This window comes from Cucumis melo, chromosome 9, assembly GCF_025177605.1.
Source record: "Cucumis melo cultivar AY chromosome 9, USDA_Cmelo_AY_1.0, whole genome shotgun sequence".
In the NCBI taxonomy this organism is placed as follows: domain Eukaryota; kingdom Viridiplantae; phylum Streptophyta; class Magnoliopsida; order Cucurbitales; family Cucurbitaceae; genus Cucumis; species Cucumis melo.
The window spans coordinates 20,163,064-20,191,005 of NC_066865.1; the positions used below are offsets into that span (position 1 = coordinate 20,163,064).

Here is a 27,942-nt window from a genome sequence, read left to right on the forward strand (position 1 = left end):
TACGGTTGCTTTGTATTGTCGTTTGATGATTCCCCTATTTTTTTTCTTTTGCATTTATAAGTTTCATTATGATTGAGGAACTTAGAATGATGCCGGAAAGTGGGAACCTATAATAGGCAAATTGTTAGGTAGGTATTTTGTACACTCCTTTGACGTCGAAATGTTGTACGACTTCATGTTAGAATGATACTGGAAAGAGGTGACCTATAATAAGAAGATGGTTAGGTATGTACTTTTGCACGGTGTCTTGATGTCAAAATGTAATATAAAAAAATGAACCAAACAATCATAATTAAGTCTTTAATTAATATAAATTTTAAAAAGGTACATTTTAAATTTTGTAAGAAGAAAGAAATTTGTAAAAGAGTGGATCTCATCTAATGTAATGAAAAGTTATTAAATTATTAAAACTTTGTATTAAACTATAATGTAAAAATCAGTAACTACAAGATCGTGAAATACTATCTATGTCCATTTCATTTTTATGAAAAATTAAAACTAATCGATACATTAAGATTTTGAACTTTGACAAAAAATCTACTGATAATATTTCAATATACAAAAGGGGTACTTATTGTGCTAGAGTCGAAGAGTAAGTGATAAGCGCATAAAATGTGCCTATTTTTACTTCCTATTTAGATTTTATTGTATTAGATTTAATGTTTTGCTAGCGTTTCTCGGCAAAATGTAGTTAATTTTATCAATTTGGAGCAAAAAAGTTAAAATCGAGGAAAATAAGGTCATTTTGGAAGGATAAAGACATTATATAGCCTTGTAAAGATTCTATCATAATTAATTAAAATACCAAAATGTGAAAACAAAACATTAACTAAGCTTTCTATCTTCCAACAACTTCTTTCCAACCACCATCTTTTATACTAAGCTCTTAGTGGTAGTTACCCTAACTTGTCAGAAGAGAGATATTTGGGAAGAACATAAATATAAAAACAAAAATCTACGGCCCCAAATTTGTGGGGTTGAGATAGTAATATAGAAAAAACATTGAGAATAAAATGTAATTTGATTAAAACGTTGAATGCAATAAGAGGAAAATCTGAGCATTTTGACCGGAGTTGAACTCTGTTGAAACTTGAAAAAGAGCATTTATGAACAACCTTCAGCCAGCTTCTTCTGCAGGAAGAAAAACTTAATGAAAAGGATGGTTAGTTCATCACCAAATTTCAAGATAATTGAAATTTGGCACTTTCATGAAACAAAAATGTACACTTAGAAGACCAAGTGTCTTGACCAAACGGTGAGGAAAATTTTCTGGTTGTTTTCGAGTGCTACCGACTGAAGATGATACATTTAAGTGTGTATAAAGATAAAAAGAAAATGTGAAACAACTTAACTTCATATAAAAACCTTGCCACGCTCTAATGCTATGAAAACCATAAATGGGTGTTATTTCCACTAATTCCAGAATAATTTACATCTCAACCTATTTTTACCTATGTTCCGCTGCTAAAATAACCTCTTATTTACAACTAATAACAAGCCTTTTGTCTTTTAGCCTTATGGTCAAGCTGGATTTTGAACCAGTTTGGGATGTGTTGCTGCATAGATAGAAGAAGTAGTGTCAGGCTTCAAGTGGGAAAGGAGGTGTTGCACATCTGGGCGGAGATTTTCTAAAGCTCTACCGATAATGGCCAGAACTTCTTGTCGAGGCTTGCTGCTAGCTACAACAGGCCCTCCTTGCCCTTCATAATGGACAACGTGATGGCTGAAAAGCAAAATGACCGCATGTATATGAGTATCTTCGAGCATACATATGGAACAAAATATTTGAGTAAACTCTTTTCATTGTCACTTACAGAAAGTCAATGAGATCTGCTATTTCTGCGGCTTCGACTGGTATTGATGTTTGTGAGTTCTTCCCAAATACATCCACCATTACACTCAAAAGTGAGGAGAGAGTCTGGAGAACAATAGACCATAATTAGCTACACAATAACTAACCTCCTACTCAATGTATCATTAACCAAGAAATTTGGGTTACGGTAAAGCTCCTTTATAGCCACAAATAACTTCTACCCCGACAGCCAACGGAGAAGATAAAAAAGTTTATAAAAAAATAACAAGTGTGACAAGTTTTTTCCAATATCTCATACGAACAATTCAACTGTATAACCTTGAAAACTGTGACAAAATTTAAGATCCTTGAAAAGAGGAGATAATGCCTATTGAATGGATTTCCAAACATCCCTTCTGATTAGTGCTACCTTCAGTGTGGCTGATATATTTGAATACTCGAGGTAGAGTTATTTTTGAAGTGGGAGAAATCTAATATAGAGGCTTATTAGTCGTATCCTATTCTGGTACTATTGGGCATTTAAAAGCTAGTTATTTGTATTTTCCTTTATCCAAGCTAATTGGATAGCTTGTTAGAGTAGAAACAAACAACTTTTAATCCGAGTCAATTGAACAGGTCCTTCTTAGTTAGTTAATAATCTAATTTAGTTGGTTAGGTTGGTTATTTATTAGAAGTTATGATATTATTATACCAGAATAAGACAACTCCTTACTCATTCTAAACCTTAGAGTTTAATATATATGCTTACAAGGAATCCCTAAACTAAGAATAGTAAAATTATAATGAAGGACAAAAGACTAGTATGCTCCTATATTTACCTTTATACTATAACAAGTTAAAGTACTTGAAAGTTATGGCAGCCAATAAATAGTTTGTATTTGAGAATTGTGTATCATAACTTTCATCTAATAAAGACTTGAAGCTATGAAAACTTGCATCATATAGCATTTCTTCTTTTTGGCGTGTGTAGAGAAAGTTTAGTAAAATAACTCACAATAACTTTATGCTAAACTGAACGTAAATTTCCTTTTTCTGATAACCAATGATAATTAACCTACCTTACAAAATAAGCTATGAGCATTGGCAAGTTTGGGGAGCAGTGGACCAATAATACGGAAAACTATTCTCAGCATTGCTACCGATGTGACAGGTCTGAGATGTTTGATAATCACATGGGCCCCTTCTAGCCATTCCTGTGGGAGATTACTGAATAAAGAGTGCAGAAGCGCAACCGTGTTACCTAAAAAATGCATCAACTTGTGAGCAGAAATGAAGATTTATGTTGTCAAGGGAATAAGGTTAATTAGTAAATAACATATAGCAGACCAATAGCCGTTGAGGTATTGTCTTGTGCTGCCCATGTTGGATCCATCAACGAATAACCAACAGCAGAATTTAGTTCTCCCAAGGATCTTGTTGCATCAGACAACCACCAAGTTTCTTTTATAATGCGTGATGCCTCTAGATACAGTTGTCCATGAAATTCTTGAGGAAGCTGTGCTAGTAGTAGGCCACATGCTTGGATCATTAGGCTAGAAAGTTGTTGGCATGTATACCCACTTCGTGAAACAAAGTTCGGAGTATTTATTCCAGATACTGAGGTATTTGATCTTCCGGCATTCAAGGAGTCTGTGCTTCCTCCAGATGGAGATGTAGGTAATGCTGATCCCTGACCCATACTGCTCGGAGCTACATGCAAATTGTTGCTCGATTGAATTAGAGTAGGTTGTATGTTGACAACGATTTGAACCAGCGATGACACAATCTGACCAGCTGAGACAGGGAGAGAGAGTAATTCTATAACTGCTGTTTCAAGAACAAGTTGAGCATATGTGCCAGGGTCCTGAATTTGATAAAATGCTTTTTGGCTCTCAGGAGCACTTGTTGCCACCGGTGGATTTGTCCCAGGGGCTTTGTTATGCGATGGACGCATTGAACTACTTGAAGCATCACCTGCCGTTCCAGATTTTGATGTCTGTAAGGAAGGTATGACATTATTGACTAGCCCCAACAAGAGGGTAGCAAAGTAATCCATTGGTGGGCACATGACAGGACCAGCGGAACTAATGTGCTGTGGGAATGACTCAGAAAATGGAATCTGTAACAAATTAGTTGTCCGTAAGCAACAAGAATAACATATAAACAAATACATGAACACACATCATAAGTGAATAAGTGAAAATGAAACCGATAGAAATTTACCTTGCTGATATCAAGTACATACAAAATTCGAACGATGAGCTTGTTAGGAAGATGACTGTAGAAGTATGCAAGTATATCACGAACAAATGTAAATCTAAGAGGGTGGTAGGCCAAAAATGGAGAATACATGGCCAGCACTCTATCAGCTTGATCTACAGCATCATTTTCTATGAGCCTATAAACTATCAATGGAATGACTGGAAGTAATCGAGCTGCAATATCGTCAAAAAATACAGGATACCTGTGACATCAACATAACTCTTCTGATTAAAATCCTGGTACTTCACGAAGAAGAATAGGTGGAAAAATTGTATGCAAAATCAAGTTATTAAATTCCTCATATGCAAACTCATCTAATTTGTTAGAGGCAGATTAAGAAATTGGATTCTAACTTAAAAAAAAGTTCAAATGTGTTTGATACTATAATTAGTCTACTTATCCACTAAGATTTAGTTGACAATAAGCTATTATTAATTTATATATAAATATAGTTTATGTTTAAAAAAATGGTTAAATTGCAAATTTAGTCCCTATAGTTTGGAAAAAGTAGGGTTTGGTATCTATAGTTTGATAAAATCTCGTATCTGGTCATTGGTTTAAAAAACCTAGATAAAAAGTCCCAACAAGACTCTTTTCTATAATTTTATCAAATCAAATGGATTAAATTCAAATTATAAATCATAAGACTATATTCTATCTTTTTAAAACCAAGACCAAATTTGTAATTTAACCTAAAAATTTTATATGATTACTATTTTGCAATATTATATTATTCATAATACATTACATAATACATAGTATATTAAAAATTAATTGAGTTTATAACCTAACATATTGTATTTATAAATGTTTTTATATTGTATTTAATATAATCCTGCATTTTAAAATGTAAAATTCAAATTCAGGACACAATGAAAACATAAAAATGTTTTCAAAATTTCACTATTTGGATCACAAAATTCGAAAATAGTTCTAAAAAATAGAGTATGGGTTGTCTACCAAATGCATATATGTTGAACTCGGTGAATTTAAAAACATAAAACAAAATTTGGGCCCTAAATAATCTAAAACAAAATATTCGACTATATTTCAATTTCCACATTACTTACACTAAAATAGTGTAAATAAATCTAAGACCTCAAAATGGGGGCAATTCCGACGAATATTAAGAACGACAATGATAAAGAAGATCGATAGGACAGAATGTAGGGAAGTAGACAACGACAACAATGACATAAAATGATATTGGAGAAAGAAGGGTGACAAGAAAAAAAGCTAGAACCCAAACAAAAACACAACAAATGGAAACAAAAGAAACTCATGAAGATAGCAATGACAACCAACAACGACAATGACTACACTGACAATTGAAAGACGGTTAACAATGGCAGCCTCAACATCAGACAACAACGAGAACATGAAAGGATGTTAGATCTAGGGGATTTCCATCGAGAGCGAAAGGTCCTTGGACTTCAAAGAGTGTTAGTTGAGACATCATCCTATTAAACACCGAAACTCCTAAAATGACCAAGTGCAGTGTCGGAAACATGTCGAACGCTGACCCACTCCAACAAGCCTGCTTTGAAATGTTCAATCTATTCATCAACAGGAAAATGTTGTTTGTCTTAACTCATTTAGTGCAAAGAGACTACCATCTTACTAGTTTACTTGTGATGCTTTTTTAAAGGGAAATGAATCTCTTTTACAATGAGACAAAAGCTCAAAGTACAAGAGAATTATACAATGAGCAAAAGAGCCTAGGGACTTCTTTTGTTATGAAACTGGATGTTATGAATCAGATGTTGATTAAAATTTCTATAGATATATACTTTTCTTCATTAAAATTTCTATAGAAAAAGATATTTTAAAAAAGGTTAACTGTTAAAGTCCCAGCCAGCTTAGTCACCTGTCCTTCCATGAAAGATGATTCCCAAGAGCCTTTTGTAATTCATTTCTTTTGAATACTACGGAGTGAAGCCAGTGCTCCGGTGAACCCCGGCTGATACAATATAGTTTGACTCGTTGTTGAAGCTCTTGCCTATCAAGTAGACTAATCTGCAGTGTATAACATGTAGGAAGAGTATTAGCTAATCAAATTGAAATTCTGTTAGCCATGCATGAAGGTATGAATCTGATATCTAATGATAAAACCTCAAAGAAATATTTTCTTTAAACAGTGATTACAATGATCAATTTTGTGAATGCGTCATTGTGAACAAATGCACAAGGAAAGACGAGCAATCAGAAATTTGAGCCATATAGTGAAGTCATCAATTTACAACAAATAAAAACAAAATATTGAACAGTGAAGTTGTCAATTTGGTTCTAGATGTTAGTGATATATATTAAACCACCCATTCACCTAAAAGCTTAAACTGGTGGTTGAATGCAAATTTAATCATATATCACTAACATTCCTCCTCACTTGTGGGCTTGAAATATTTGAAAGACCAACAAGTAGAAATCAATTTTAATTGGGGAGGAAACGATAATGCAGGGGCTTGAACACAAGACCTTCTTGGACCAACTGCTCTGATACCATATTAAACCACCAATTCACCCAAAAGCTTAAGCTGGTGGTTGAAGGCAAATTTAATTATATATCACTAAAAATATATAATTAAATTTGCATTTGAACAATACTAGCTATGAGATCAATAAATGCACCTGAACATCTCAACTAGATTGAGACACCCCATAGCACTCTCATCACATCCCGACTTTGATCGAGAAGAAAAACCAAACCCATGTGAATACAATTCGAACCATACATCTAAAAGCAAAATACACACCAACGACAACAAACTACCAAATGACAACACAACAATCTTAACGAGTTTGATAATACAACAAAATCCAAGAACTACAAACTAAAAAACGACCACCCAATGCTTGCCCAGTTAAGGCTAATGTCTTGAATTGAGTATGCTTCAAACGCTTTAGCTAAGGAGCACCATGAGAAAGCATTGATTCTAGCAATCTCCAGACGATTCATCCAATTGGATTCTTTATTGTGAAGTATTCATTGATTTCGCTCAAACCAAATTTCTGAAAGTAGTGCCTTCATAGCATTTATCCATAGCAATCTCGATTTCTCTTTTAGATTAGTGCCAATTAGAAGCTGCAAAACTTTCTTCTTAAAGTCGGAATCAAAGACCCAATTGATCTTGAAGGATCCGAATAGGTCAAACCAACATTTTTCTGCAAAGGGACACCTGAAAAACAGGTGCTGTAAATCTTCAGAATGCTGCAAACATAAAGAGCAAACACTTGGAGATAAAATGTGAGATGGAAGTTTTGACTGCATGACCGAAAGCACAATTCAATAGCCCATTCAGCATTATCCAAATTGTGATGTTAACTCTTCTTGGTCTTTTGGTCTTCCAAATAGCCGAGTATAGATGCTTTCAGATAAGGGAAGCAAAAGATAGATGTTTAACCAACGATTAAACTGAGAATTTTCCATTAGACTCTAACTTCCAAACTCTTTTACCCGAACTTGCCGTGATTCGACTTTTGAGATAATTCCGTTAAGAGCTTGGAAATCATCAATTTCTTCCTCCTTTAATTGCCTTCTGAGATTTAAGGACCAAGATGCTGTTAAAGAATCCCAAAAATCATGAACTGGCCCATTCGGACTCATAGAGTCTAAACAGCCTTGGAAAAGAGTCTTTGAGTGGAATCAAGTCAGCCCAAGGATTGTACCAAAAGGCTATTCACGTGCCACTGCCGAGGTTAAACATGGCCAGCGAATCCACTTTATTCCAGCTCCTTGAAATGCTAGTCCACGGACTGCAAAGGCTACAAACATTGCTTCCTTTGGTGTGCCAACTGAATTGACTTTCTCCGCGTACGCTCTTTTTATGACTTGCACCCAAAGGGAGTTTTTTTCATTAAAAAATCTCCATCCGCATTTGGCTAGAAGAGCAAGATTTTTGTTTTCTAAGCCTCCTGAACCAAGCCCCCCATCCTCTTGCATTTGGGACACCATGTTCCACTTAACTAGATGATTCAATTTTCCTCCCAAGTGCCTTTTCCAAAAGAAGTTTCTTAATAAACGGTCCATTGTCGAAGACACCTTTGCCGACATTAAAAAGATTGACACATAACATGTGGGAATATGGGAAAGAACTAACTTACATAAAGTGGCACAACCTCCTCTGATTGTATCTTCTCCATTTCTCCAATTTTGCTCGAATTTTGTCAATTACCGGCTGTCAAAAAACAGCTTGCTTAGGATAACCACCCCAAGGCAGCCCTAGTTAAGAGAGTGGAAGATGAGAGGCTCTACAGTTCAGCTTTGAGGCCTCTTCAAACAGCTCATTTTCTTCTATGTTTAAACCACAGCGCAAACTTTTCCCGATTAATCTTCTGTCCGGAGCTCCATATGTGCGCTGTGAAAGGCACAAAGTCGTGTGCCTTCGCTGGAAGAAGAAAAACAGTGTGCCGAGCCTCCTTGCCATTGAAGAAAGAAAAATACACCAGACAGAATTTTGTTCCAGCATGTTAAGTATGGTATTAATGAATTGGGTTAAGGGTTTCTCTTATTTTATTTCAAGTTACTCAGTTGAGGTACTTGAGTTCAAACGGTTATTGTTGGGCTATTTAAGGAGAGTTTTGCAAGCACATATTTGATGGTTCTTTGCAACTTCCATCATAGTAGAATCTGCAGTTACAGAAGATTAGACGTAGTACCGAGTTTGAGGTGAACCAGTATATTTTTTTGTGTTGGTTTTTTCCTTTACTCTTTATTATTTGTTACTTTTTGACCGATTCCTTACTTGGTTCTAACCAATGAAGTGGGAGTTTGAGGTATACTTCAGTTTATTCTGCATTTATTTATATCTAGCATAAATTGCCAAAACACAGGACCTCCCAATATTTGAAATTTCGAATGACATTCTCTCTTTTTTTACTAAAGGAAACAAGTCTCTTTATTCATATAGATATAAATAAAAGAGACTAATACTCTAAGTACATGAGGGTTATACAAAGAGCATAAAGCAGAAAGAAAATGAGACTAATGATCTATGATACTCTCTTGTTGAGTATGTCGTTAGCAAATAATGCCTTGAACATGCCATAGAGAAACACCACTCTTCTACATGATTGAAATACCTCTAGATTTCCCAAGAGCCTTTTGAAAACTGCAAATGGTCCTTGAAAATAGTGGCAGAATCAACAAAATGGCACGGAGGTGGAGACATTTGGAGTTAAGGCAATATTTATGAGCAAGTATTCGATTATATATATATATACTGAACAAAAAAAGTTTTGATGTGTTTCTATTGCTTTTGAAAATGATGTATTGTTTGTGTCCATTAGGCCTAAGAGATCATTAATGGGAATAGAATTTAATAGAGTTTAAGCAGGATGAGAAACATACATATTAGAAACAACTGGCTAAAAATCAGTGATATACCATACACAGAATGATATTTCCCAAGTATAGTAGCACTAGCATATCATTCTCTATCGCCAAAAAGTAGAAGGAAAAAAGGAAGAAGAAGAAGAGGGGAAGAAAAAAAAGGAGTTTAGAGAGCATACCACTATGCGTAGAGCATTGGGATCATCATCACGGTCAATGAAAGCTAGGAGCAGAATATCAAGAGGAAGTAATTCTTGAGTCCATACAAAAAATGAAAGATTGGCACAAACTTTAAGCAAAATATCCTGAAACAAAAATGAGAAAGCCTTTGTAAGACAGAATAGCTTCTTTTCATTGTTTGTAAACATAATAGCTTCTGTTCACTCTTTTTCCTTCGTAAATTTTTCATTACATTCTCTTTTTCTTTTTCACATTTTTTGGCAGAATAACGTAGAACTCCACTTCCTCCTAGTTTCTGTCAACTATTAAATAGAAATGGATATGCTTTTAAGGTCATTGGCGTATGTTCCAGTGACAATCTATTAATGAGATTGGGTCCCAGAAGTTCCTAACCATATATATTAAACAGTTGGGAGGTAGTCCTCCATCCAATTTGTATAAAGTGCATATGAGCTAAGCTAGAGTGTATAAACCTGTGTGGAATGTCCATGCTGAGGTTCGATCTGAATGTGATGAAGCAGCACATCTACCATTGTGTAAATATTAGCTGTTACTTCTTCAGGTGAAAATTCTCTCAATACCCGTGCCTTAATTGGAAAATAGAAAAAATCATAACATTGATGCATTGTCAAAAAATTAAAATCATCAAAATAGACAAAGGTACTGATGTAGTGATGTGTATATAAAGAATGAGAAGAAAATTCATACCAAGGTCGTGCAGTTAATACTTTCAGGATGCCCTTGCATAAGTATCCATGCACCAGCACATAAATATTGTTTATGCTGCGGAAAACTATGACTGATGTAGGTCATCACATATGTCGGATCAGCTGATGGGGAAAGAAGTTGGTTGCATTGGTTGATCACAGTGGTTTCTGCCTGCAAATGATGGCTATAAATATCAACTCACAATTTTTCATTTTTTGTCTTAGGAGAGGGTTACATAAAGTCCCAGCATATTCGAAGTAACACAACCCAAACATTTAGGGGGTGTTTTGCCCATCAACTTGAATTGAGAAGAGTTGGTTCTTTGTTTGCCGCACATATTTCAAAACAAAATGTTAAATAACTCTACTTCACCCACCCCAACATGGTTTACTATATACCAAAGAACTCGGATTCCCCCCGCCCTCCAAAATGCTTTCAATATCTCCGAATCACAGGAAATAATATTATTACTATTAAAAAAATATACTTTCATTTATTTATTTATTTTATAAGAAACAATGAAATTTATGAATAAATAATCTAAAGAGATACGAAATGAGGGCCCTTTGCCAACAAGAGCTTAGCTCCATTGGCACCTCTTTGTACCCGTGGACAAGAGGTCATGGGTTCAAATCTTTCCATCCATGCATTTAATTACAATACATTTCCAAAAGAAAAAAAAAGATGGCCCTTTCAAAGGGATACAAAAGGAGAATTCAAAGTGCAGCCTAGAGATAAACGGAGCACTTTGATGTTTTAAGGGATTAATTGATATCTTCTCAATCCAAACAATCCTTTTTTTTCTCTTAAAAAAACAAAAAAAAAATCTAAACAAACTTACTAATTTGAAATCCTTATCAAATTAGGATTTTTTATTCAAAGTATAATCTACAAATTAGTAGAATTTAAATCAAAAGAGAGATAACAGTCAAATTTGATTCAAATTGAATAAATTGAATTTGGGCATATAATCAAATTTTCACCACGATTCAAATTCTACTAACTCTATCTTAGAATTCCATCTCAGATCTAAGCCAAATTTTGGATAGACCCTAATATTTAGTTTGTATTAAATTTGGACTTTTTTTAAACAAAAACAAGCTTCTTAATTAATGATAATAAATGAGACTTAAACTCAAAGTAAAAGAGTATAATACTAAGAGCAAAAGAACTAGGGGAGAATAAAGTTTAAAATTAAAACTTAGGCAACAAACAGAAAAGTAACGAGCAAAACAAACCTTTGCCGAGACCAAACATCCGAAGAAAGCTATACAAAGCAAAACTTAAGAACTCTCTCAAGAGGAGCCCATTCCAATATAAAAACCGGAAAAACTAACAAATGAGAGGAGAAAGAGAAGCACCAAGGAGAAGCAACCGGCTGCCTAAAAATTGTCTTGTCAATGCCATCCAAAACCCAGAGGAACTCAAATAAATCTTCCAAAACCAACAGAATATGATTCCAAAAGAACTCCCCAGAAAATACTCCCCTTTGGCAAGCCAGAAAAACGGAGACCAAAACACAAAAACAATATCAAGCAAGCCACCACAAACAGCAAGGCTTTAGTCATTCACCCACGCAAGAGAAATCAGGGAAAGATAGAATTGGTCCAACAACTGGAGGGACTTACAACGATCGTCCGAAGAATCATACTAGAATAAGTCTGCAACCAGCGACTAATAAACTTTAGATGATCTAATATTTCGCAAGGCTGGGAAAATGGCGAGTAGTGTCATGAGAATGTTTGTCCAAGGCATTGTTTGCCTACGGCCGCATGCCCAAACATCCTCAAATCACCTTATGTTTATGTTTTTGTACTTAGCTTAGCTTGTTTCCTTTACTTTATATGTCACTTGCTTGTAATTTCGCACTTTTCATATGCAAGCCTATCATATCTAAAAATGTTTGAGATGTATAATAGAGGAAACCCACTAGTCAATTCCCTAACTAAGCCTTGTTGTACTCTTTACAAACCAAGTTTTCTTGCAATTGTCAGTCTTCAATGCTTTATTTAATGATGTTTTCAACACTTTCTTTTCTCTCTCAAGTTCTGTAAAATATTCTCTCAAAACGTGAAGGGAGGCTACATCATACTGTGAGATTGTTTGCGACTTTCAGATTTCATGCGGCTAACTTGTTCACCAAGTTAGAACAAGTGTTGCACAATCGCCCGCCCCGTATTCGAAAGGTTGCGATTGTGACAAGTAGCAGAGGCAGTTTTTCAAAAATTGGATCTTCCTCGCAAAGGAATAGGGCATTAAGATTTGTTTTTAAAGGCTCAAAACGTCTCTACCCCTGAAGCTCGGTTGACTTATCAAATTGCTCCATTTCCTCACTACTAACGTTGAAAGGAGAGTTGAAAGAGGACTCGCCCTTCTTTCTAAAGGGATGGAGATAGGTTTTGCTTGGAGCCCCTAAAAAATTTCACCTTCAAGTTGGGCAAAGAAAACTCGTAATACGTAAATTGCATAGGATGAGAGTTAGAAACTGGCTTTGTAGAACGGGTTGGAGCTTGCAATTGGGTACAACTAACTTCCAATAAATTTGGATTAGTCTCTAAAAACTCCATGGAACTACTGGAATGAACTGGGGGATGAGCAAAGACGTGATTTTCCTCTAACAAATCTAGAGCTTGATCTTCAAGAATTTGGGCTCTTAAGGATTGCTTAACCGAGATCTTCTTTAATCTTTTTCCTTCAAATGAAATACTTCAGAAAGGGCTTGAGACAATGTGGGAAGACCTTTGAAGATTTCTTTATGTTCGATTTTAATCTTGACCTTGATGTAGCCAAGGAGTGGAGAGTAGATAAGGAGAAAGAGCCTGAAGATGAAGAGTTGATGGGAACTTGGCCAGAGGAAACTTTGAAGGGCTTTGGAACACCCGCTGGGAGGGAAAAAGCTCTCTAATTGGCCAGAAGGTAGCTGTCGATAATTCAAAGATGTTTAAGCACCAGACTTGTGACTTTTTGCCTTTTGGCCTTCCTTTAATGAGGTATCGATCAAATTAATCTTGCTGGAATTTAAATGAATGTTTAATGGAAAAGTGGCTTTTCGATTCTCATTAGGCAAAGAAAAAGTCTTGGCCGCAATTTTCTCTCCTTATTGATTGCAACTCTTCATCTTCTCCAGACAAGTTCCCTCCAGAATTGAATCTCTTTCAATTTTAATGTGGCAAGATGAGGATTAAGGCAGGATGAGGAAGGATCCTCAATCGAAAAAGCTTGCACAAAGTTGCTAATGAGGCTAGCAAATGGATTTCTTGAGAAGCTTGGCTTTGAAATAGACGAAGTGAGAAAATCCAATTCCAGATTTAAGACATTCAAAACTAAGCCTTCATCTTTCAAAACTCTATTTTTTTCTTAAAAGGAAACAACCTCTTTATTAATATATTAATAATGAGACAAAAGCTTATAGTACAAGAAAATTATACAATGTGCATAGGAGGTCCATCTGGACATCTGAACTAGGTTAACACTCCATAGCACTTCATCATATCCAACCGCTAAAAACCAAAAGCAAAGGTGTAATGTCCAAAAGCAAAACAAAACCCAAAAGAAGTACAAAAGAATACAAATAAAAAGACTAAACATCCATCTGAAGAAAAGGCAAGCAATTAGGCTTATGTCTCGCACTAAGTCAAACTCGAAGTCTTTGGAAAGAGAACACCACGAGGAGGCTAAAATTTTGTTGACTCCAACGAGGTCTTACGCTGAGAAGCTTGCTCTGAAAAATTCTCTAGATTCTTCCGAAACAAAATTCTGACAACAATGCCAACAAGTTGAGAATGAGCAATCAAAAACAGATACCGTGAAAAGTCGCTAGTGGCAGTGCACATGGTGCAAATTGAGGGAGACAAACAGTGATTATACATCTTCCTTTTAAAAACCCTAAACTCCAAAAACCATTTTCCAAATTAGATTATCAGTTAGACATGAACTTTTGTATTCACATAGTGAATTTTTCAGCTTGCTAAGTCAATCAGATTCAAGAAATCCTCGATGAAGAGGGAATTTTGAACTACTGTAGGTTCTTCAATAACTTCAATATCACCAAAATTAAGATAGAAATTTCCACAAGGTTCATCCTTCAATTTTGGTTTTCGACACATTATTCATATTCAATGTGCCTAAGGATATGCTCTCGAGTCTGCCGAAGTAATTTCCAATTGCAAGAAAGACATCCTTTTTCCAATAATCAAGTGGTAGTTATTGATGGATAACCACCCTCCAAAACCTCGAATAACTTCTGGTCTTCCATGTTTAACCTTGTTCCACTTTTCAACTAGAATATGAAAGTGCCCAAAAACGCTGCCATTTACCGGGAGTCTCAATCAAATTTTCCAAATTCCTTTGTGGAAGATGGATTAAGGCCTTATCTACAAATACAGGGTTGATGCAGATTTTGGCTTGGAAGTGTTCCTCCAAAGTTTTAATGATATCCTTCCAATCAATAAAAACAAGAGCCTGGAAATGATCCGTAGACTTGTTGAAATTTTGCACAAAAACCTCATTATTCTTGTGAACCCAGTAAGAAGAGCTTTGATTACTCAAATGATGGAAGTTCTGAGGCCCTGAGAATGTGCTCTGTTTTGCTGCTGTCCAAACAGAGGCCCGACAAAACTGCTTTTCTAGCTTCAAAACAGGGGAGGCCTGAAGAACTTCATTCTCTCCCTGACACTGGAACCCTTTATTCTGATCAGGAAAAGTAAAACCAAAAGATGTAACTTTATCTGCGTAAGATGAACTTTGAATCTGTGAAGGATGTTTGGCTGGAAGACAATGGCTCGAAAACCATTTCTTATATTCCAAATTTGATAAGAATCTTTCCAACAACTGGAGAAAGGACTGCCACCCTTCTTCGTCATCCCCTGAAAAGACCCATCCATTTTCGGATCTGAACTGTGAGAGCATCGTTCTTCCAAAATCTAGCTCCCCAAATTTCAGAAAGAAGCGATCTTCAGGGGCCCTAACTAACTCTACAATCTCTGCGAGGAAGCAATTCAGATGGGTTTCTGAGATAACTAAAGAACGTTGAGCTTCCACATCTTCCACATGAAAGCGGTCATTATTCAACCAAACACAAAAATGTGAATGAAGAATTTTACAGCTTACTACTTCCATTGAAATGAAGATAGTCCAAGAGGACTCCGAAGAAAAACGAGAGGTGAAGCTGGAGAAAAGAAGAGGAAAGGAAAAACGCCAGAAAAATCGTCGAAAAGGTGCGGAAGTTCAAAGGAGAAGATGGTGGAAGAATGAGAGAGACGTGAGGAGAGAGGAGAGAGCATGCTTACCTTTTTTTCTCACTCATGGACATATTCCAAACATTATTTCAAATATTTTTACAAGTTTCCAAATCCAAATTCAAAATCATCGAGATCTCAGATTAAGAAGTTTTGTTACATTCATGTTCAACCCCATATCAAATTTGAGTGAAATTGAAAATTAAAAGTTACGGTAAATAATGAAGGAATATTTAAAATAAAATTTGTTATTATTGAAAATTTTATTGAAACATAGCTCTTTGTATAGAACGGAAAAGAAAAAGTAGCAGAAAAAAAGGTTAGTAAGTAAACTTCAGATGACAAACCTGCTGCCATGCTTGAATAGCTACACCTCTTTTATCAATTCTTCCAATCAACACTTCACGAAGAACTGGTGGGAAGTATCGGAGAGTTTTTTCTGACCAAGTATGCTGACTTGTGGCCATCGTCTGCTCTAGCATTGTTTGAAGATAAAGCAAGTGATCAGCATCAGCTATGCCCCGCGTTTTAATGAGGATAGCAAGAGTGACCACGGCTAATCGATTTAGTGTCTCCGTAAATTCAGTTGGACCCTTTCAGAACAGAGAAAGTTCAGTTTCAGTGAAATATGCAGAAGAAAAACATAATATAACTTATATTCTGCATTGATATCATTCAACTCACCCACCTTCCCTTCCCTTTTCACAAAGAAAAAATCTCTTAATGAAAAAATAAGATTCATGCACAAGTTTTCAGCCAATCTAAATACTCGATGGTCTCCACGCTTTCCTTTAAGTGCAGAGATTATTTTTGTCACATCATACATCAAAGCCTTACTCTTGCCTTGGTACCTAGAAAGCAATAGATCAAAACATCTAATAGTACCCCAAATAACAAGGAAAGAACACCGAATTAAGTTCTACCAGCAACAAAACAGAACAATACATCAAAACAAAACATTGAAAAACACTACAATAACCGATGCTACAAGAAAATTCAAATGTGCAAGAGAAAATAATGTTCCGGTCAGAAAGTGAATTGGAACAAATCGGCCTTGTGTAGGGTTATAAAGTGGATGATAGTGAGTTGCTGTCCACAGCTGCCAACTTGGGTTGCAAGTCAGAAGACCTCCTATTTAGTTTTGTTAGCTATAGGAGTTTAATAGTTGTGGGTCTTTTTTGAACTGTTTTATTTTCTAGTGTTCTTTCTTTAATTTCTGTTTTGTATTTGCTTTCTGTTAGATACCTAGATTAGTATAGGGTAGGGGTGTAAAGGTAGTTAGATATACGGCAGTTAGATGATTATAAATAGGAAGTTGGGGAGAGAAGAGAAGGCATGAAGATTTTAGTGAAGGCAAGGGACTGCTATACTCCTTGAGAGAGAGGGGAAGCAGAAGGTAAGGTGCTTTTGTTCCAGTTATTTCATATTGTAGTTTCTGTTTAGATATCAATAAAGTAGAAATATTATACCAGTGTTCTATCACTTTCCTTTGCTGTTTGTTTTATGGTTTATTTGGTAGTTATATGTTCTTTTAGATGTTTTTATGGGATATGATGATGACACTAAGGGGGTGTCAATCTAGTTGAGATGTCCAGCTGGGCCTCTTGATCCCTTCTTTTCAGGCTTCTCCATTATTCCCATTATATAATTCTCTTGTACCTTGAGTTTTATATTAACAAAGAAGTTTGTCTCTGTTTCAAAAAATATATATATAACAGAGATAACCCATAGGTTGTTAAAATCTTCCTTAAAGACTTAAGAATTTTTTCAAACCCAAAAGAATTCCATGCTCTGTTTTCCCATTACCAAAACAGAGGACTGTGGCTGCGTAATATCCTTCGCAGCGTTCACATAACTTTTTCTCTTATCTCTTGACTTAGAAGGCTCTGAAATGTTCTTAATTGCCAGCAAAGGAATCAATGAGGAATGTTGATGGATCTGCTGAAATAGTATCTCTCTTTTCTTCAAGAATCCAGAGAGCACTCCCAAAAAAGAATGCCAGCCTTGAATTGAAACTCCCATTGGAACATGAATGTATCGTCGACCTCCTGAAATAGGCCAGACAATAGATTTCAGAATTCAACCAAAATTTTGATATCCTCATAGCACCTGAGCCGTCGAGACTGTTTCTGAAGAGAATACGTTTGAATGGACCATGAAGAAGCTCCGAGATAGAATCCATGCACCAAAGTAACTGCGAACTAGATAAAATAATAACTTTACTAAACTCTATATCTTCCCATGAAGAACAACCCGGAATCGCACCAGATCCAAAAGAAGGAATCATTAATTTTACAGCTTTCAACTTCCGTTTTAACACAATGGCGATAGAGATGGGTAAGTAAGAGAAGGCAAATGTGAACGGAGCAAAAGATGATGGCGGCCAGAAAGAGAAGCTAAAGGCAGGAGAGAGAGTGTGCGTGTACGTGTGTTGGGGGGGGGGGGGGGGGGGGTGGTTTGTATGGGAGCAACTGCAAGGGTTGAGAAATTATACCTGTATAGAGGAAGCAACCGATAGTTCAAAATTTCAAGCACTAGAAGCGTAACTCCTGGTCTGCTCAATAGGGATGGGTTTCTTTGTGCTAAATGCTGCAGTAAAGAGTGAGTTAACTGTAAGTAAAAGTACAAAAAATAAGACTTGAACTTTATGAGCGTAAAAGCAAGAAAGGTAATTAAAACATAAAGGGTGGTGAGAAATTCCATTGTGAGCAAGAGATGTCAACACATAATAAAAATATCAAACATAAGAAAGCAATAAAAATCAGACATCTCATATATTGATGATTTCATTCATTGCAATAGATTTGTAAAGATTTGAATGCAAACCTAAATGAGAATATTATTTAGATCTCATAATTCACAAATAGTTTTCAACAATATATCTGTCAAACAGATATTGACATAATCCATTTGACTCTATGATGATCACCTTTTCTATCATGGTTCACTTTCAAGGAAAATGTGATGGGACTTTTTCTCTTCTATTTTTCCCTTTATCGTGTTCATTTTAGATTATTCCAACTCACTGATAAACGTACCAAGCAACATTTGTACTATTAATACTGCAAAGATCATTATTAAGGATCCAAATCTCAAGATTTCTCTCCTCAGTTGGGTGATAATGTTCCTCTGGCAGCTCCATGTTTGAGGTCTTTTAAGTCATAGTGTTCTATTTGCCAAAGATTTTTCAAACTCTATTGACCAAACACATTATTTAATTTTATGTATTCTTCTTTTTAGTACAAATTGTTATTCAAACTCTCTATTGATTTGGGCAGAATTAGACAAGTTATGTAAAATAAAGATTTTACTTTGGGTGATGATGATCTACTGTCAGAATCAAATTCTAAATAATATGTTTGACAATTAGGGGCCAAGCTCAAACAATCCTTTGTTGCAAGATGATAACTCTTTGTTGGTCATTGGAGTTGAAGCAAATGATCATTTTGGTTCTGAAGAAGCTCAACCAGCTAGGGTTGATCATACTCTCTCTCCTTAATCTAATGAGAATTCTAAATCCAAGACTATGGAAGCACAATCTTCTCTCGAGGCAAATGAACAAATTTTAGATCTTCTGGGATTTCTTCCGACTTCTCCTGAGATTATACCCAAAGAATTGTTAATCATTCTTCTTCCAAGTCTTTAGAAGATAATTCTAACTCCTTAGAGAAGAAGTATGTACGAAATCGAGTTCCTATAGTGTCCGAAGAAAATTGTGATAGTACACAAAATTATATATTCAAATTTTTGGCAAAAATAACCAAGGGAGTTCAAGATCTCCCCCCTTCTCCACAATGCTAAGAGAGCTACAAAACCACATTTGTAAAAGATGATAAACAAAATAATCCCTCTCGGTAACCTATAAAGGAAAATAAACCCCTAAATAACTGAATCCCAAAGGCCCCACAACATTAGAGGTAATCACACCCACGTAACAAACTTTATTCTATGCCATTTACATACTGTTGCCCATTTTTCCCCACCCTTTTCTCTCTTCTATGTCTTCATTATACATTTTAGTGAATCCAAATTGTCCTCGCAACTTTTCAAGGAGTCGTCGTTCTTCACAAGCTTTTAGTCATTCGACTCTTTTCCTCCTAGGTTCTAAAATTCAAGAGCTCAAAGTTATTATTTATATTTCTTTAGTAATTTAGAAGTAGTTTTATTGTTTCCAATTTTATCCTCAAATAAGGATATTTTTGTCATTTTCCTAAGATATATGATGTGGCACCCATTAGGGTTTTGGAAGCTATCTAAAGTAAAGGTGTTCATGCTTCAATTTGGTCCAAATTTGGCTCAAACCAGAGACTAAACCGAACCCTTCAGTTGGTCTTACAGCTGAACAGAGAAAATGGATCTCCATAGATTTTGGTACAAATAAAACAAGTACAAATTTCGGTCAAATGATTCAATTTCTATTTTAACTGAACTTCACTAAACATTCGAGACAAAGGTGGGGTATAGAAGAAAGATTGACAAAGATGGATGATAATACCTTAAAATAAGGTGTGAGATGGTGCTTGAAAAAGAAAGAAACCAACTACATGACTGAGAGATATTTGAGAGGGTTGTAGTTGTAGGTGAGAGAGAAAAAAAAAACAAGGGAAAGGGGAGGAAGTAGATGGCATACATTGATTAAGATGAAAGAGATGAGAGATAATTGATATCTAGGGTTTATATCTTTTTTATTTTCCTTATTTTTGTTCTTTTTTTGTTAGTTTTTTTTTTTTTTTAAATTCTATGTGGGCTAAAACTTACTTAAAACAAATGGGTTTCATGGGATGGTAGCTGGTTTATTTAAAAAGAATTGGCTGGGAAGGCAAGGAGCTTTAATTATTTTTTACTAGATTCGGTTCAGTTCAATTTTATTAGAATTATAAAATGTTGAAATAACAACGGAACAGAACCCCTCATTTATAAAAGGAATAAACCGAGAAAACCAGAATTTTCACTTCAACTTAACCAAACCAGTCGGTTTGGTTCGATTCCTCGGTTTGGGTTGATTTTTTAACACCCCTAATCTAAAGCCTAGCCATTAGGTTGTACCTTACAGTTTTAGGATTCTGAATTTTGGGAATGAGATTTCTCCTAAATTTTGATGAATCTTCATCACAATCCTTTGCAATTCTTGAGCAAGGGTTGCATCTTTGCGCATTCAGGTAAGATTGAACAACTTGCATGGAGAATGTTCAAACCTTGGGTAGAAAAATAGTTGTCCTTACCTCATGGTTTTTTATCACAAACTAACCTTAAGCTAACCTTCCTTGGAGTTGTGCTTATTGATTTTGGGGGGTTTAGTGTTTGTTAATTAGAGGTCAAAATAATCCAAGGGTTCCTAATTCTCATAGGGTTTTCATATCATTCAGTTTATTAGAGTGTTGCTTGTCATTCTTCCTCCAATGATATCTCTTGCCCCTATAATTTTAACGAGGACTCAGTTGTTAGCATGAGTAGTGAAGAATCTGATTTCATCATCTGGGCCCAGTTCCTGAGGATCCATTTTTCAGTAGAACATGTCGAAGAAACTTTTGATATTTTGTTTCAAAGGGAGGTAGTGTGTTCAAGTTACAAAGTTCAGTGCTTCTCTTTTGTCTCCTTCTCATATACCATCCAATTCTTTTTCAATCGTTGAAGGTCTTAAATTGAGTAAAGTGGATTGAGGTCTTTCAGAATGCTCCTTTCCTCACTGTTTCAATTGTAGTCCTTTAGGTTGAAGCTACATTTCAAGGAATATCGCTTCAGAGGACAGCTGAACGTTGTTGTTGTATTCTTTGAGTTCTTCTTTCTCCAGCTTCCTACCCTCTTCTTTTGGTTGATTACATAGTCTTGCAACATCTCTGTTTTGTGTGTATGTGCTTTAAGTTATTCTGTTAAAGATTTGGTTCGAAAAAGTTCAGCAGTTTATACTGGTTAAGTCTCTTCCTTGTATTGCAGGTTTTGCTTCACTCAAGCCTCTTCAGGTTTGATCTTTGATTTTATTTCTCCTTTAGAGTCCTTTTTCCTTTCTTTGTATTCGTTTTAGTATGGTCACTTCTCATTTTATCAATGAAAAGCTCTCGCCTTTTCGAAGAAAAAAAGGTCACCAAACCTATTGGGTTTTTAACCCATGGGTTAACAAGAGTCGACCCATACCTCAAACTATCCATGAGAGTTTCCTCTCCTGTATTGTTGAATTTTTTATATATCAACAACAAAATTAATCAATGATCAAAGTGAAAAATAAAATTAAAGTAATAAGTTTTATTAGATTGAGAAAATTACATTAAAATGTGAGCGAAACAATGAGTGCGGTGCAAGGAGAAGCAACCTAGTATATGTTTCAGCCAATGCAATACTGGGAACAGCCTACACAGAACAATAATAGAGGAAACGTTAGAGATAAGTTTGAATATTCATCTAAATAACAAAATCTAATTGCATTACTTCACCCGTTAGAGACAAGGGTGCATAAAAGCTCAAGTAGCCATGCATAATATGTACAGCATCCTGAGCTTCTTAAGATAAATTGTATGCACTCAGGAGAGAGAACACTAGATGATGAAAACAAAATAAATTATAACACAAAAGTAAGAATTATTTTTTTTAGAAGGAAACAGGTCTCTTTATTCGTATAGATGTAAAATGAAAGAGACTAATGCTCTAAGTACACGAGGGTTACACAAAGAGCATAAAGAGACCTATTTCCATCTAGAAAAAAGAATAAATGTTCCAGCTCTACGTTTAACCGGCTAACACATGACTGATGTAGGGGTTCTTCCTTTCTCTTCCTTTTCTTCTTCAGCGAGAACCCAAACCCTACCACCCACACACACATACATACATATGTACATACACACACAAACGCACACATGCACAAACACATATACACATATATACATACATACCAATGTACTCCAGTTTAGCACCAGAATTTAGCCACTGAACTTGCAATAAATCTTAAAATTAGTTCTTATGGTTAGTTTGGAGTTGGATTTTTTTCACCCAAAATTTATCAAATAATAATAATTTTCAATATTTGGATGTAGAAACATCCTTGACTTGGCTAAAAACTGTAGAAGGTTCTTTTAGAGTACGTTACATACCCAAAGATAAGAAAGTTAAGCATGTAGTCTTCCAACATAAAATGGGGTATTGGCTTGGTGGGATCAACTTCAAACTTCAATAAATGATGCTACAAGAAACAAGCTATCGAGAAGTGGCCCAAGATGTTAACTCAAAGGCTTATCTCGTCTTTGCACTGGAGCATGGTCTTTAGGAGGAGATTTCAATGTCATTCAGTGGACAAGGAAAATTGAATTACAGAAGGCCTACTGGAGATCCAACTGTTTAATGAATCACTGATCCTTGCTCTGAATCCAGATCATGATCCTTTCTAATTTGTATTAAGAATCATCCCTTACAATGGCTGAATCAACAGTCCCACAGTATAAATTTTAATTTAAAACAGATGATCTTTCTTTTTAATGTTTTAATTTGAATTATTCAAATCCTCCTAACATAAATGAGACTCCTCTTCTCTCTCCCGAGAACACATGTAAAGCACTGACACTCAAGCACACTTCCAGGACATCTCCATCACGCTATTTTGTGTGATGCCAAGTTAGGAAGATTTTATTGCATATATGGTTACTGCCTTACTGGTCACACCTATAAAGTTGTGACCATAGATAGCTTTCAGTGAGGTAAACCATAGACTAATAAAAGTATTTATACCTGTCCAGAAAATAAAGATTCCTCCATTTGATATGCCAGCTTCGAGCACAAGTTCATTGAAAAACCTGATAACAAAGACATCGGCAGTGGGCTCACTTCTCGCATAACCATTATCCTCTCATTGGTCTGTAAATTTTGTGCTGATGATAATTCTGGAGCTCCTGCAGAAGTTAACCAATTCATCACAGTTTCACATGCTGGTTGTGCCATCGTGTATGAGACAACCCAAAACATCCCAATTGATTTGTCATCCATGTTCATATAATCCACCATCCGATCACCTGGAGATAAATACGTGAAATGTGTCAGAAAATGCAAGGAGTTTGTTACATAAACAAGATTTCACAGAAAGAATATAGTATGCATCTTCTCCTTTATTGTTTCCTAAGTCTTGTGGAAGTCAATAAGCCCCTGGCAGGTTAATATCCTAGTTTGGATTATGATTTTTGGGAAGCTCAACTGCTCATCAGTCATGCAGAAGAAGCTTCTGTCTCATTACGTGTCTCCATCTATTTGCCCTCTTTGTTAAAAGAAAGGGGAAGATCTACAGCATCTCTTTTTTTAATGTTTTTATGCAGGTCATAGCTGGTGGAATTTATTTTCAACCTTCGAAGTTGCTTAGGTTTTCGGAAGAGACTTTGGTAATAATATACAGCAGCTTCTAATTGGTGCTATCTTAAAAAAGGGTCCTCGGTTGCTTTGGTGTAATGCTATTAAAGTCTTGCAAGCTGGGTTATAGTTTGAAAAGAACCAAAGATTTTTCCATGATAAGAAACTTGTGTGGAAGGATCGAAGTGAAGTGGCTCGTTTAAATGCCTCCTCTTGGTGCATCTTCTCCAAGGATTTTGAAGGCTATCCATACAAGATTTAAATTGGCATATTGTTATATTCACAATGATCATTGTTTTAGTTTTTTAATGTTTGTGTTGTATTGTTCTGGTTGTTTCTTTTATCTCCCTTCTCATCTTTCCTTCTTTAGTTCCATGTAATTTTGAATATTTGGATTTTGTATGGATATGACGAAGGTGCTAAGGGATTATCAACCTAGTTGAGATATCTGGGTACACCTCCTAATTCAATGGTTTAGTTTGTTTTTGTGTCCTACCTTGAGATTTTGTCTCTTTCCATTTTTTTTCAAACCAAACCGATGAAGCGACTTTGTCTTTTTTCATCAATTCAATGAAAATTGTGTTTCCTTTTCAAAAAAAAAGAAAAATATAGTGTTGAAAAAAAGGACAAAATCCCACAATATTGCAAAAGATTGGTAAAAAGTTAAAAGTGTTGGTACAAACTAATGACTTAATGATATGTAATTTTTTAATCCAACTTAGTTTTCTTTTATAAAACTTTACCCACCTCCTCACGTCAATTCCACAAGCCTCTTATCCATTCTCATTCGATCACGGCAGGGGAGCAAGTCAAAATAGAAAAACTCACATTGGGTTTAGGGATAATCTGGCTCGAACTGATGACTTCCGCCACGTCAAGGCAACACTCTACCGTTGAGTTATATCCCTTCCCTTGCCCCCATCGAGAAATAGAACTGACTAATCCTAAGGCAAAGGGTCGAGAAACTCAACGCTGTGGACATCGAGGTTCCACAAGCGGTACTTACACCAAAGGATGTGATAAAAAACGAATTGTCCTTAAAAAGATAGAAACATCACGATGGAGAGATTAAAATGATAAATAGGAGCCTTCCCCTCTTGTAGTTAAGTAATATTCTAGGTTAATTCCCTTTTTACCCCACTTTTTTCTTTTCTTGAAACGTAAACGAAAACGGATCTCTTTATCATTGGGAAAAAAGAGACACAAACTCAAAGTAATAGAGGGTTGTACAAGAGCTGTCAAAAGTACTAGGAATCAGCAGTTGCACTCGAACATCTCAACTAGGTTGGCACCCTCTAAGCAACCTCATCCTATCCAGAATAACAAAAGAAAATAGGAAAACAAACTCAATACTAAGCCATGATAATAGATCTTCACTAGGCCATGACTAATAAAGAGTTTAGTACAATGAAAAGAGAAGAAAGTAAAAACAGAATAGTAGCAACATAAACAGAAATCAGGCTGGTAAAATAAAAGCTCTCCAATTTAAGTTGAAAAGTTTGAATGTTGTAGATTCTGAAAAGTTATGAGAGCGTGCACCAAGAGGAGGCATTTCCGAGTGCTATTTTGAAACAATCAAAGCAGCCCATTGATTTATCATGGAAGACTCTTTGGTTCCATTCAAACCAAATTTCAGCAAGATAGCTTTCACCGCATTTTCCCAAAGTAGTGTAGCTTCTTTATTCAACCTGAGACCTCTTAACAAAATCCTCACATTTTCTCTAAAATCTTCTCCAAATACCCAAGACAACAACTCTTTAAACAGTTTTTCCCAACACTTAGCCGAATACTACAGAAGATGAATAATTGCTGGGAGTCTACTTTATTTCGTCAACACAGCAGACAAATGGAGGGAAAGAGACAGCTATTAGGCAGTTTATGTTGCATAACTGAGGATATATTGAAAATTCCCACCATCATGACACAAATGATGATATTCACCCTTCTCAGACTGCTAGACTTCCGAATGGCTTTATAGGTGATTTGTCCAAAGGGGAGGAAGTGGATAAGTGATGAGTAAGGGACTTCACAGTAAACTTCCTACTGCCATTTAAAGACCAAACCCGGCTATCATGATCTTTGGAAAGACTGTCATCTGCAATTTCACCAAGAAGTGATTGGAATTCTATAGTTTCCTCATCCTTTAGCAATCCACGAAAAACAATTGACCATGAGGCAAATGAAAAGTCCCTTTTTACCCCTCCTGTAATAAAATTCTATAAATAGGAGCTTCCACCTCCGGTATGAAACACCTTTATCATTCGAATAAAAGATCCACAATCCAGGTTCTTGGAGGATCACTCCTTGAGGCTTAGGCTAAATCGTTTACATGTTGATATGGATATGCACTTGCCAAAGATGCATGAAATTCTTGTGGGAAGTATTTTGCAATGAAAAAATAGATGGCGAATCATATTCTACTGTATATTCCAATGAAAAAATTTGCATTGTCAATGGTAGTTTCACCTCTACTGCAGGAAAAGGAACTATTACTTTGACAACAAAACTCACATTGCATTATGTCCTTCAAGTTCCAAAATTAGCCTGCAATTTGTTATCTTTTAGTAAAATCTCTAAGGATGCTAATTGTCGTGTTGTTTTTTGTGAATCTCATTCTACTTTTCAGAATAAGGACTTGGGGGAGACAATTGGACGTGCTAAGATGATTGGTGATCTCTATTACTTTGACGAAGTTTCAATTACTCATAAAATAGCTCAGGGCTTGAGTAATGTTTGTTCTTATTCTGTTAAAGAAACTATAACGTTTTGGCATCGTAGATTAGGGCATCCAAATTTCTTTTAGTTGAAGTATTGTTTCCAAATTTATTTAAAGATCTTGATTGTTCAACTTTACAATGTGAAAGTTGCATTTTTGCTAACTTCATCTATCCTGAAACCTTACAAGGCTTCCTCACCATTTTACTTAATTCATACTAATGTCTAGGGTCCGTCTAAAGTTTTGACTCATAGTGATACCCGTTATATTTGTTACCTTTATAGATGACCACACTCGTGTAACTTGGTTTTATCTTTTAACAAAAAACTTGGAGGTAAAGGAGGTTTTTGTTCAGTTTCAGAATATGATCGAGACCCAGTTTCAAACTAATATCTTCTTCAATATGATAATGGTACTGAATAATTTAACAAACAATAAACCAATATTTTGCAAGATAAGGGTACTTTTCATCAAGCTATGTGTCGAGATACTCCCCACCAAAATGGCATTGTTGAGTGAAAAAATAGACATTTACTTGAAGTTGCTTGTGCCCTTATGTCTTCTTTGCATGCACAAAAAAATTTTTAGGGTGATGCGATCCTTACCACTTCAATCTTAAAACTCCTCTAAATCACTTCAAAGAGTTTTTTCCTACAATTAGGTTGTTTTCAGGCTTACCAATAGAAGTAGTTGAGTGTATTATTAATATTCATACTCCTAACCCTACACTAACTAAACTTGATCTTAGAGTTCGGTTTGAATGTTTTGAAAAAGCAGTCACGAGCTATAGATTTAGTCAAAGCCAAGCCGATCATAGTATGTTCTATAAACATAGAGAAAATTATAAGGTTATGGTTTTGATAGATTACATTGATGATATCATTCTTATAGGCAATGATGAGACAAGTCTGACTTTTGTGAAGAAAAAGTTAGCTGATGATTTCCATCTCAAAGACCTAGGAACTTCAAAATATTTCCTAGTTATGGAGTTTGCCGGGCCCAAAAATTGCATCGTTGTCAATCAAAGGAAGTATATTTTTGATCTACTGAAAAAAGGAAAGGACAGGTTTAATTGACTACAGAGTAGCTAAAACTCTCATTGAGCAGAATTTGAAATTAGAAGCTACTACTGAAACAAGAAACAAAAGAAAAAGAGAAGTATCAAAGACTTGTGGGCAGTGTTTCCAAAGCGCAAGGCGCTCCTTAAGGCGACAAGTCTCCTCATCATCTCAAGGCGAGAGGCGACAAAAAGGCTTCGCCTGAGTGAAGAAAGGCACAATGAATAAAATAATGAATTAATATTATTAAACAACCTATTATAGGTAAAAGGAAAAAAAAATATTTAACTCTTAGAATATAACTATTGAAAAGAATGACAAAAGAGTGACACATAGAT

General features: G+C 35.5%; 1 protein-coding gene across 1 annotated transcript in view; it reads right to left on the reverse strand.

Annotated features, from left to right (window-relative positions):
- Window positions 1-1,244: 1,244 nt before the first annotated feature.
- The window catches only part of LOC103504544 (mediator of RNA polymerase II transcription subunit 23), a 41,118-nt gene continuing 14,420 nt past the window's right edge, over window positions 1,245-27,942 (reverse strand). Inside the window, exons 8-21 of the mRNA XM_008468889.3 lie at window positions 23,222-23,502; window positions 21,770-21,853; window positions 18,003-18,097; window positions 16,197-16,359; window positions 15,856-16,101; window positions 10,272-10,442; window positions 10,037-10,150; window positions 9,563-9,688; window positions 5,922-6,070; window positions 4,016-4,256; window positions 3,140-3,911; window positions 2,872-3,053; window positions 1,815-1,918; window positions 1,245-1,723 (exon numbers count right to left, since the gene is read on the reverse strand). Of these exons, the coding sequence (XP_008467111.2) occupies window positions 1,522-1,723; window positions 1,815-1,918; window positions 2,872-3,053; window positions 3,140-3,911; window positions 4,016-4,256; window positions 5,922-6,070; window positions 9,563-9,688; window positions 10,037-10,150; window positions 10,272-10,442; window positions 15,856-16,101; window positions 16,197-16,359; window positions 18,003-18,097; window positions 21,770-21,853; window positions 23,222-23,502 (2,930 nt within the window). The 3' untranslated portion in view covers window positions 1,245-1,521. The remainder of the gene's footprint in view (window positions 1,724-1,814; window positions 1,919-2,871; window positions 3,054-3,139; window positions 3,912-4,015; window positions 4,257-5,921; window positions 6,071-9,562; window positions 9,689-10,036; window positions 10,151-10,271; window positions 10,443-15,855; window positions 16,102-16,196; window positions 16,360-18,002; window positions 18,098-21,769; window positions 21,854-23,221; window positions 23,503-27,942) is intronic.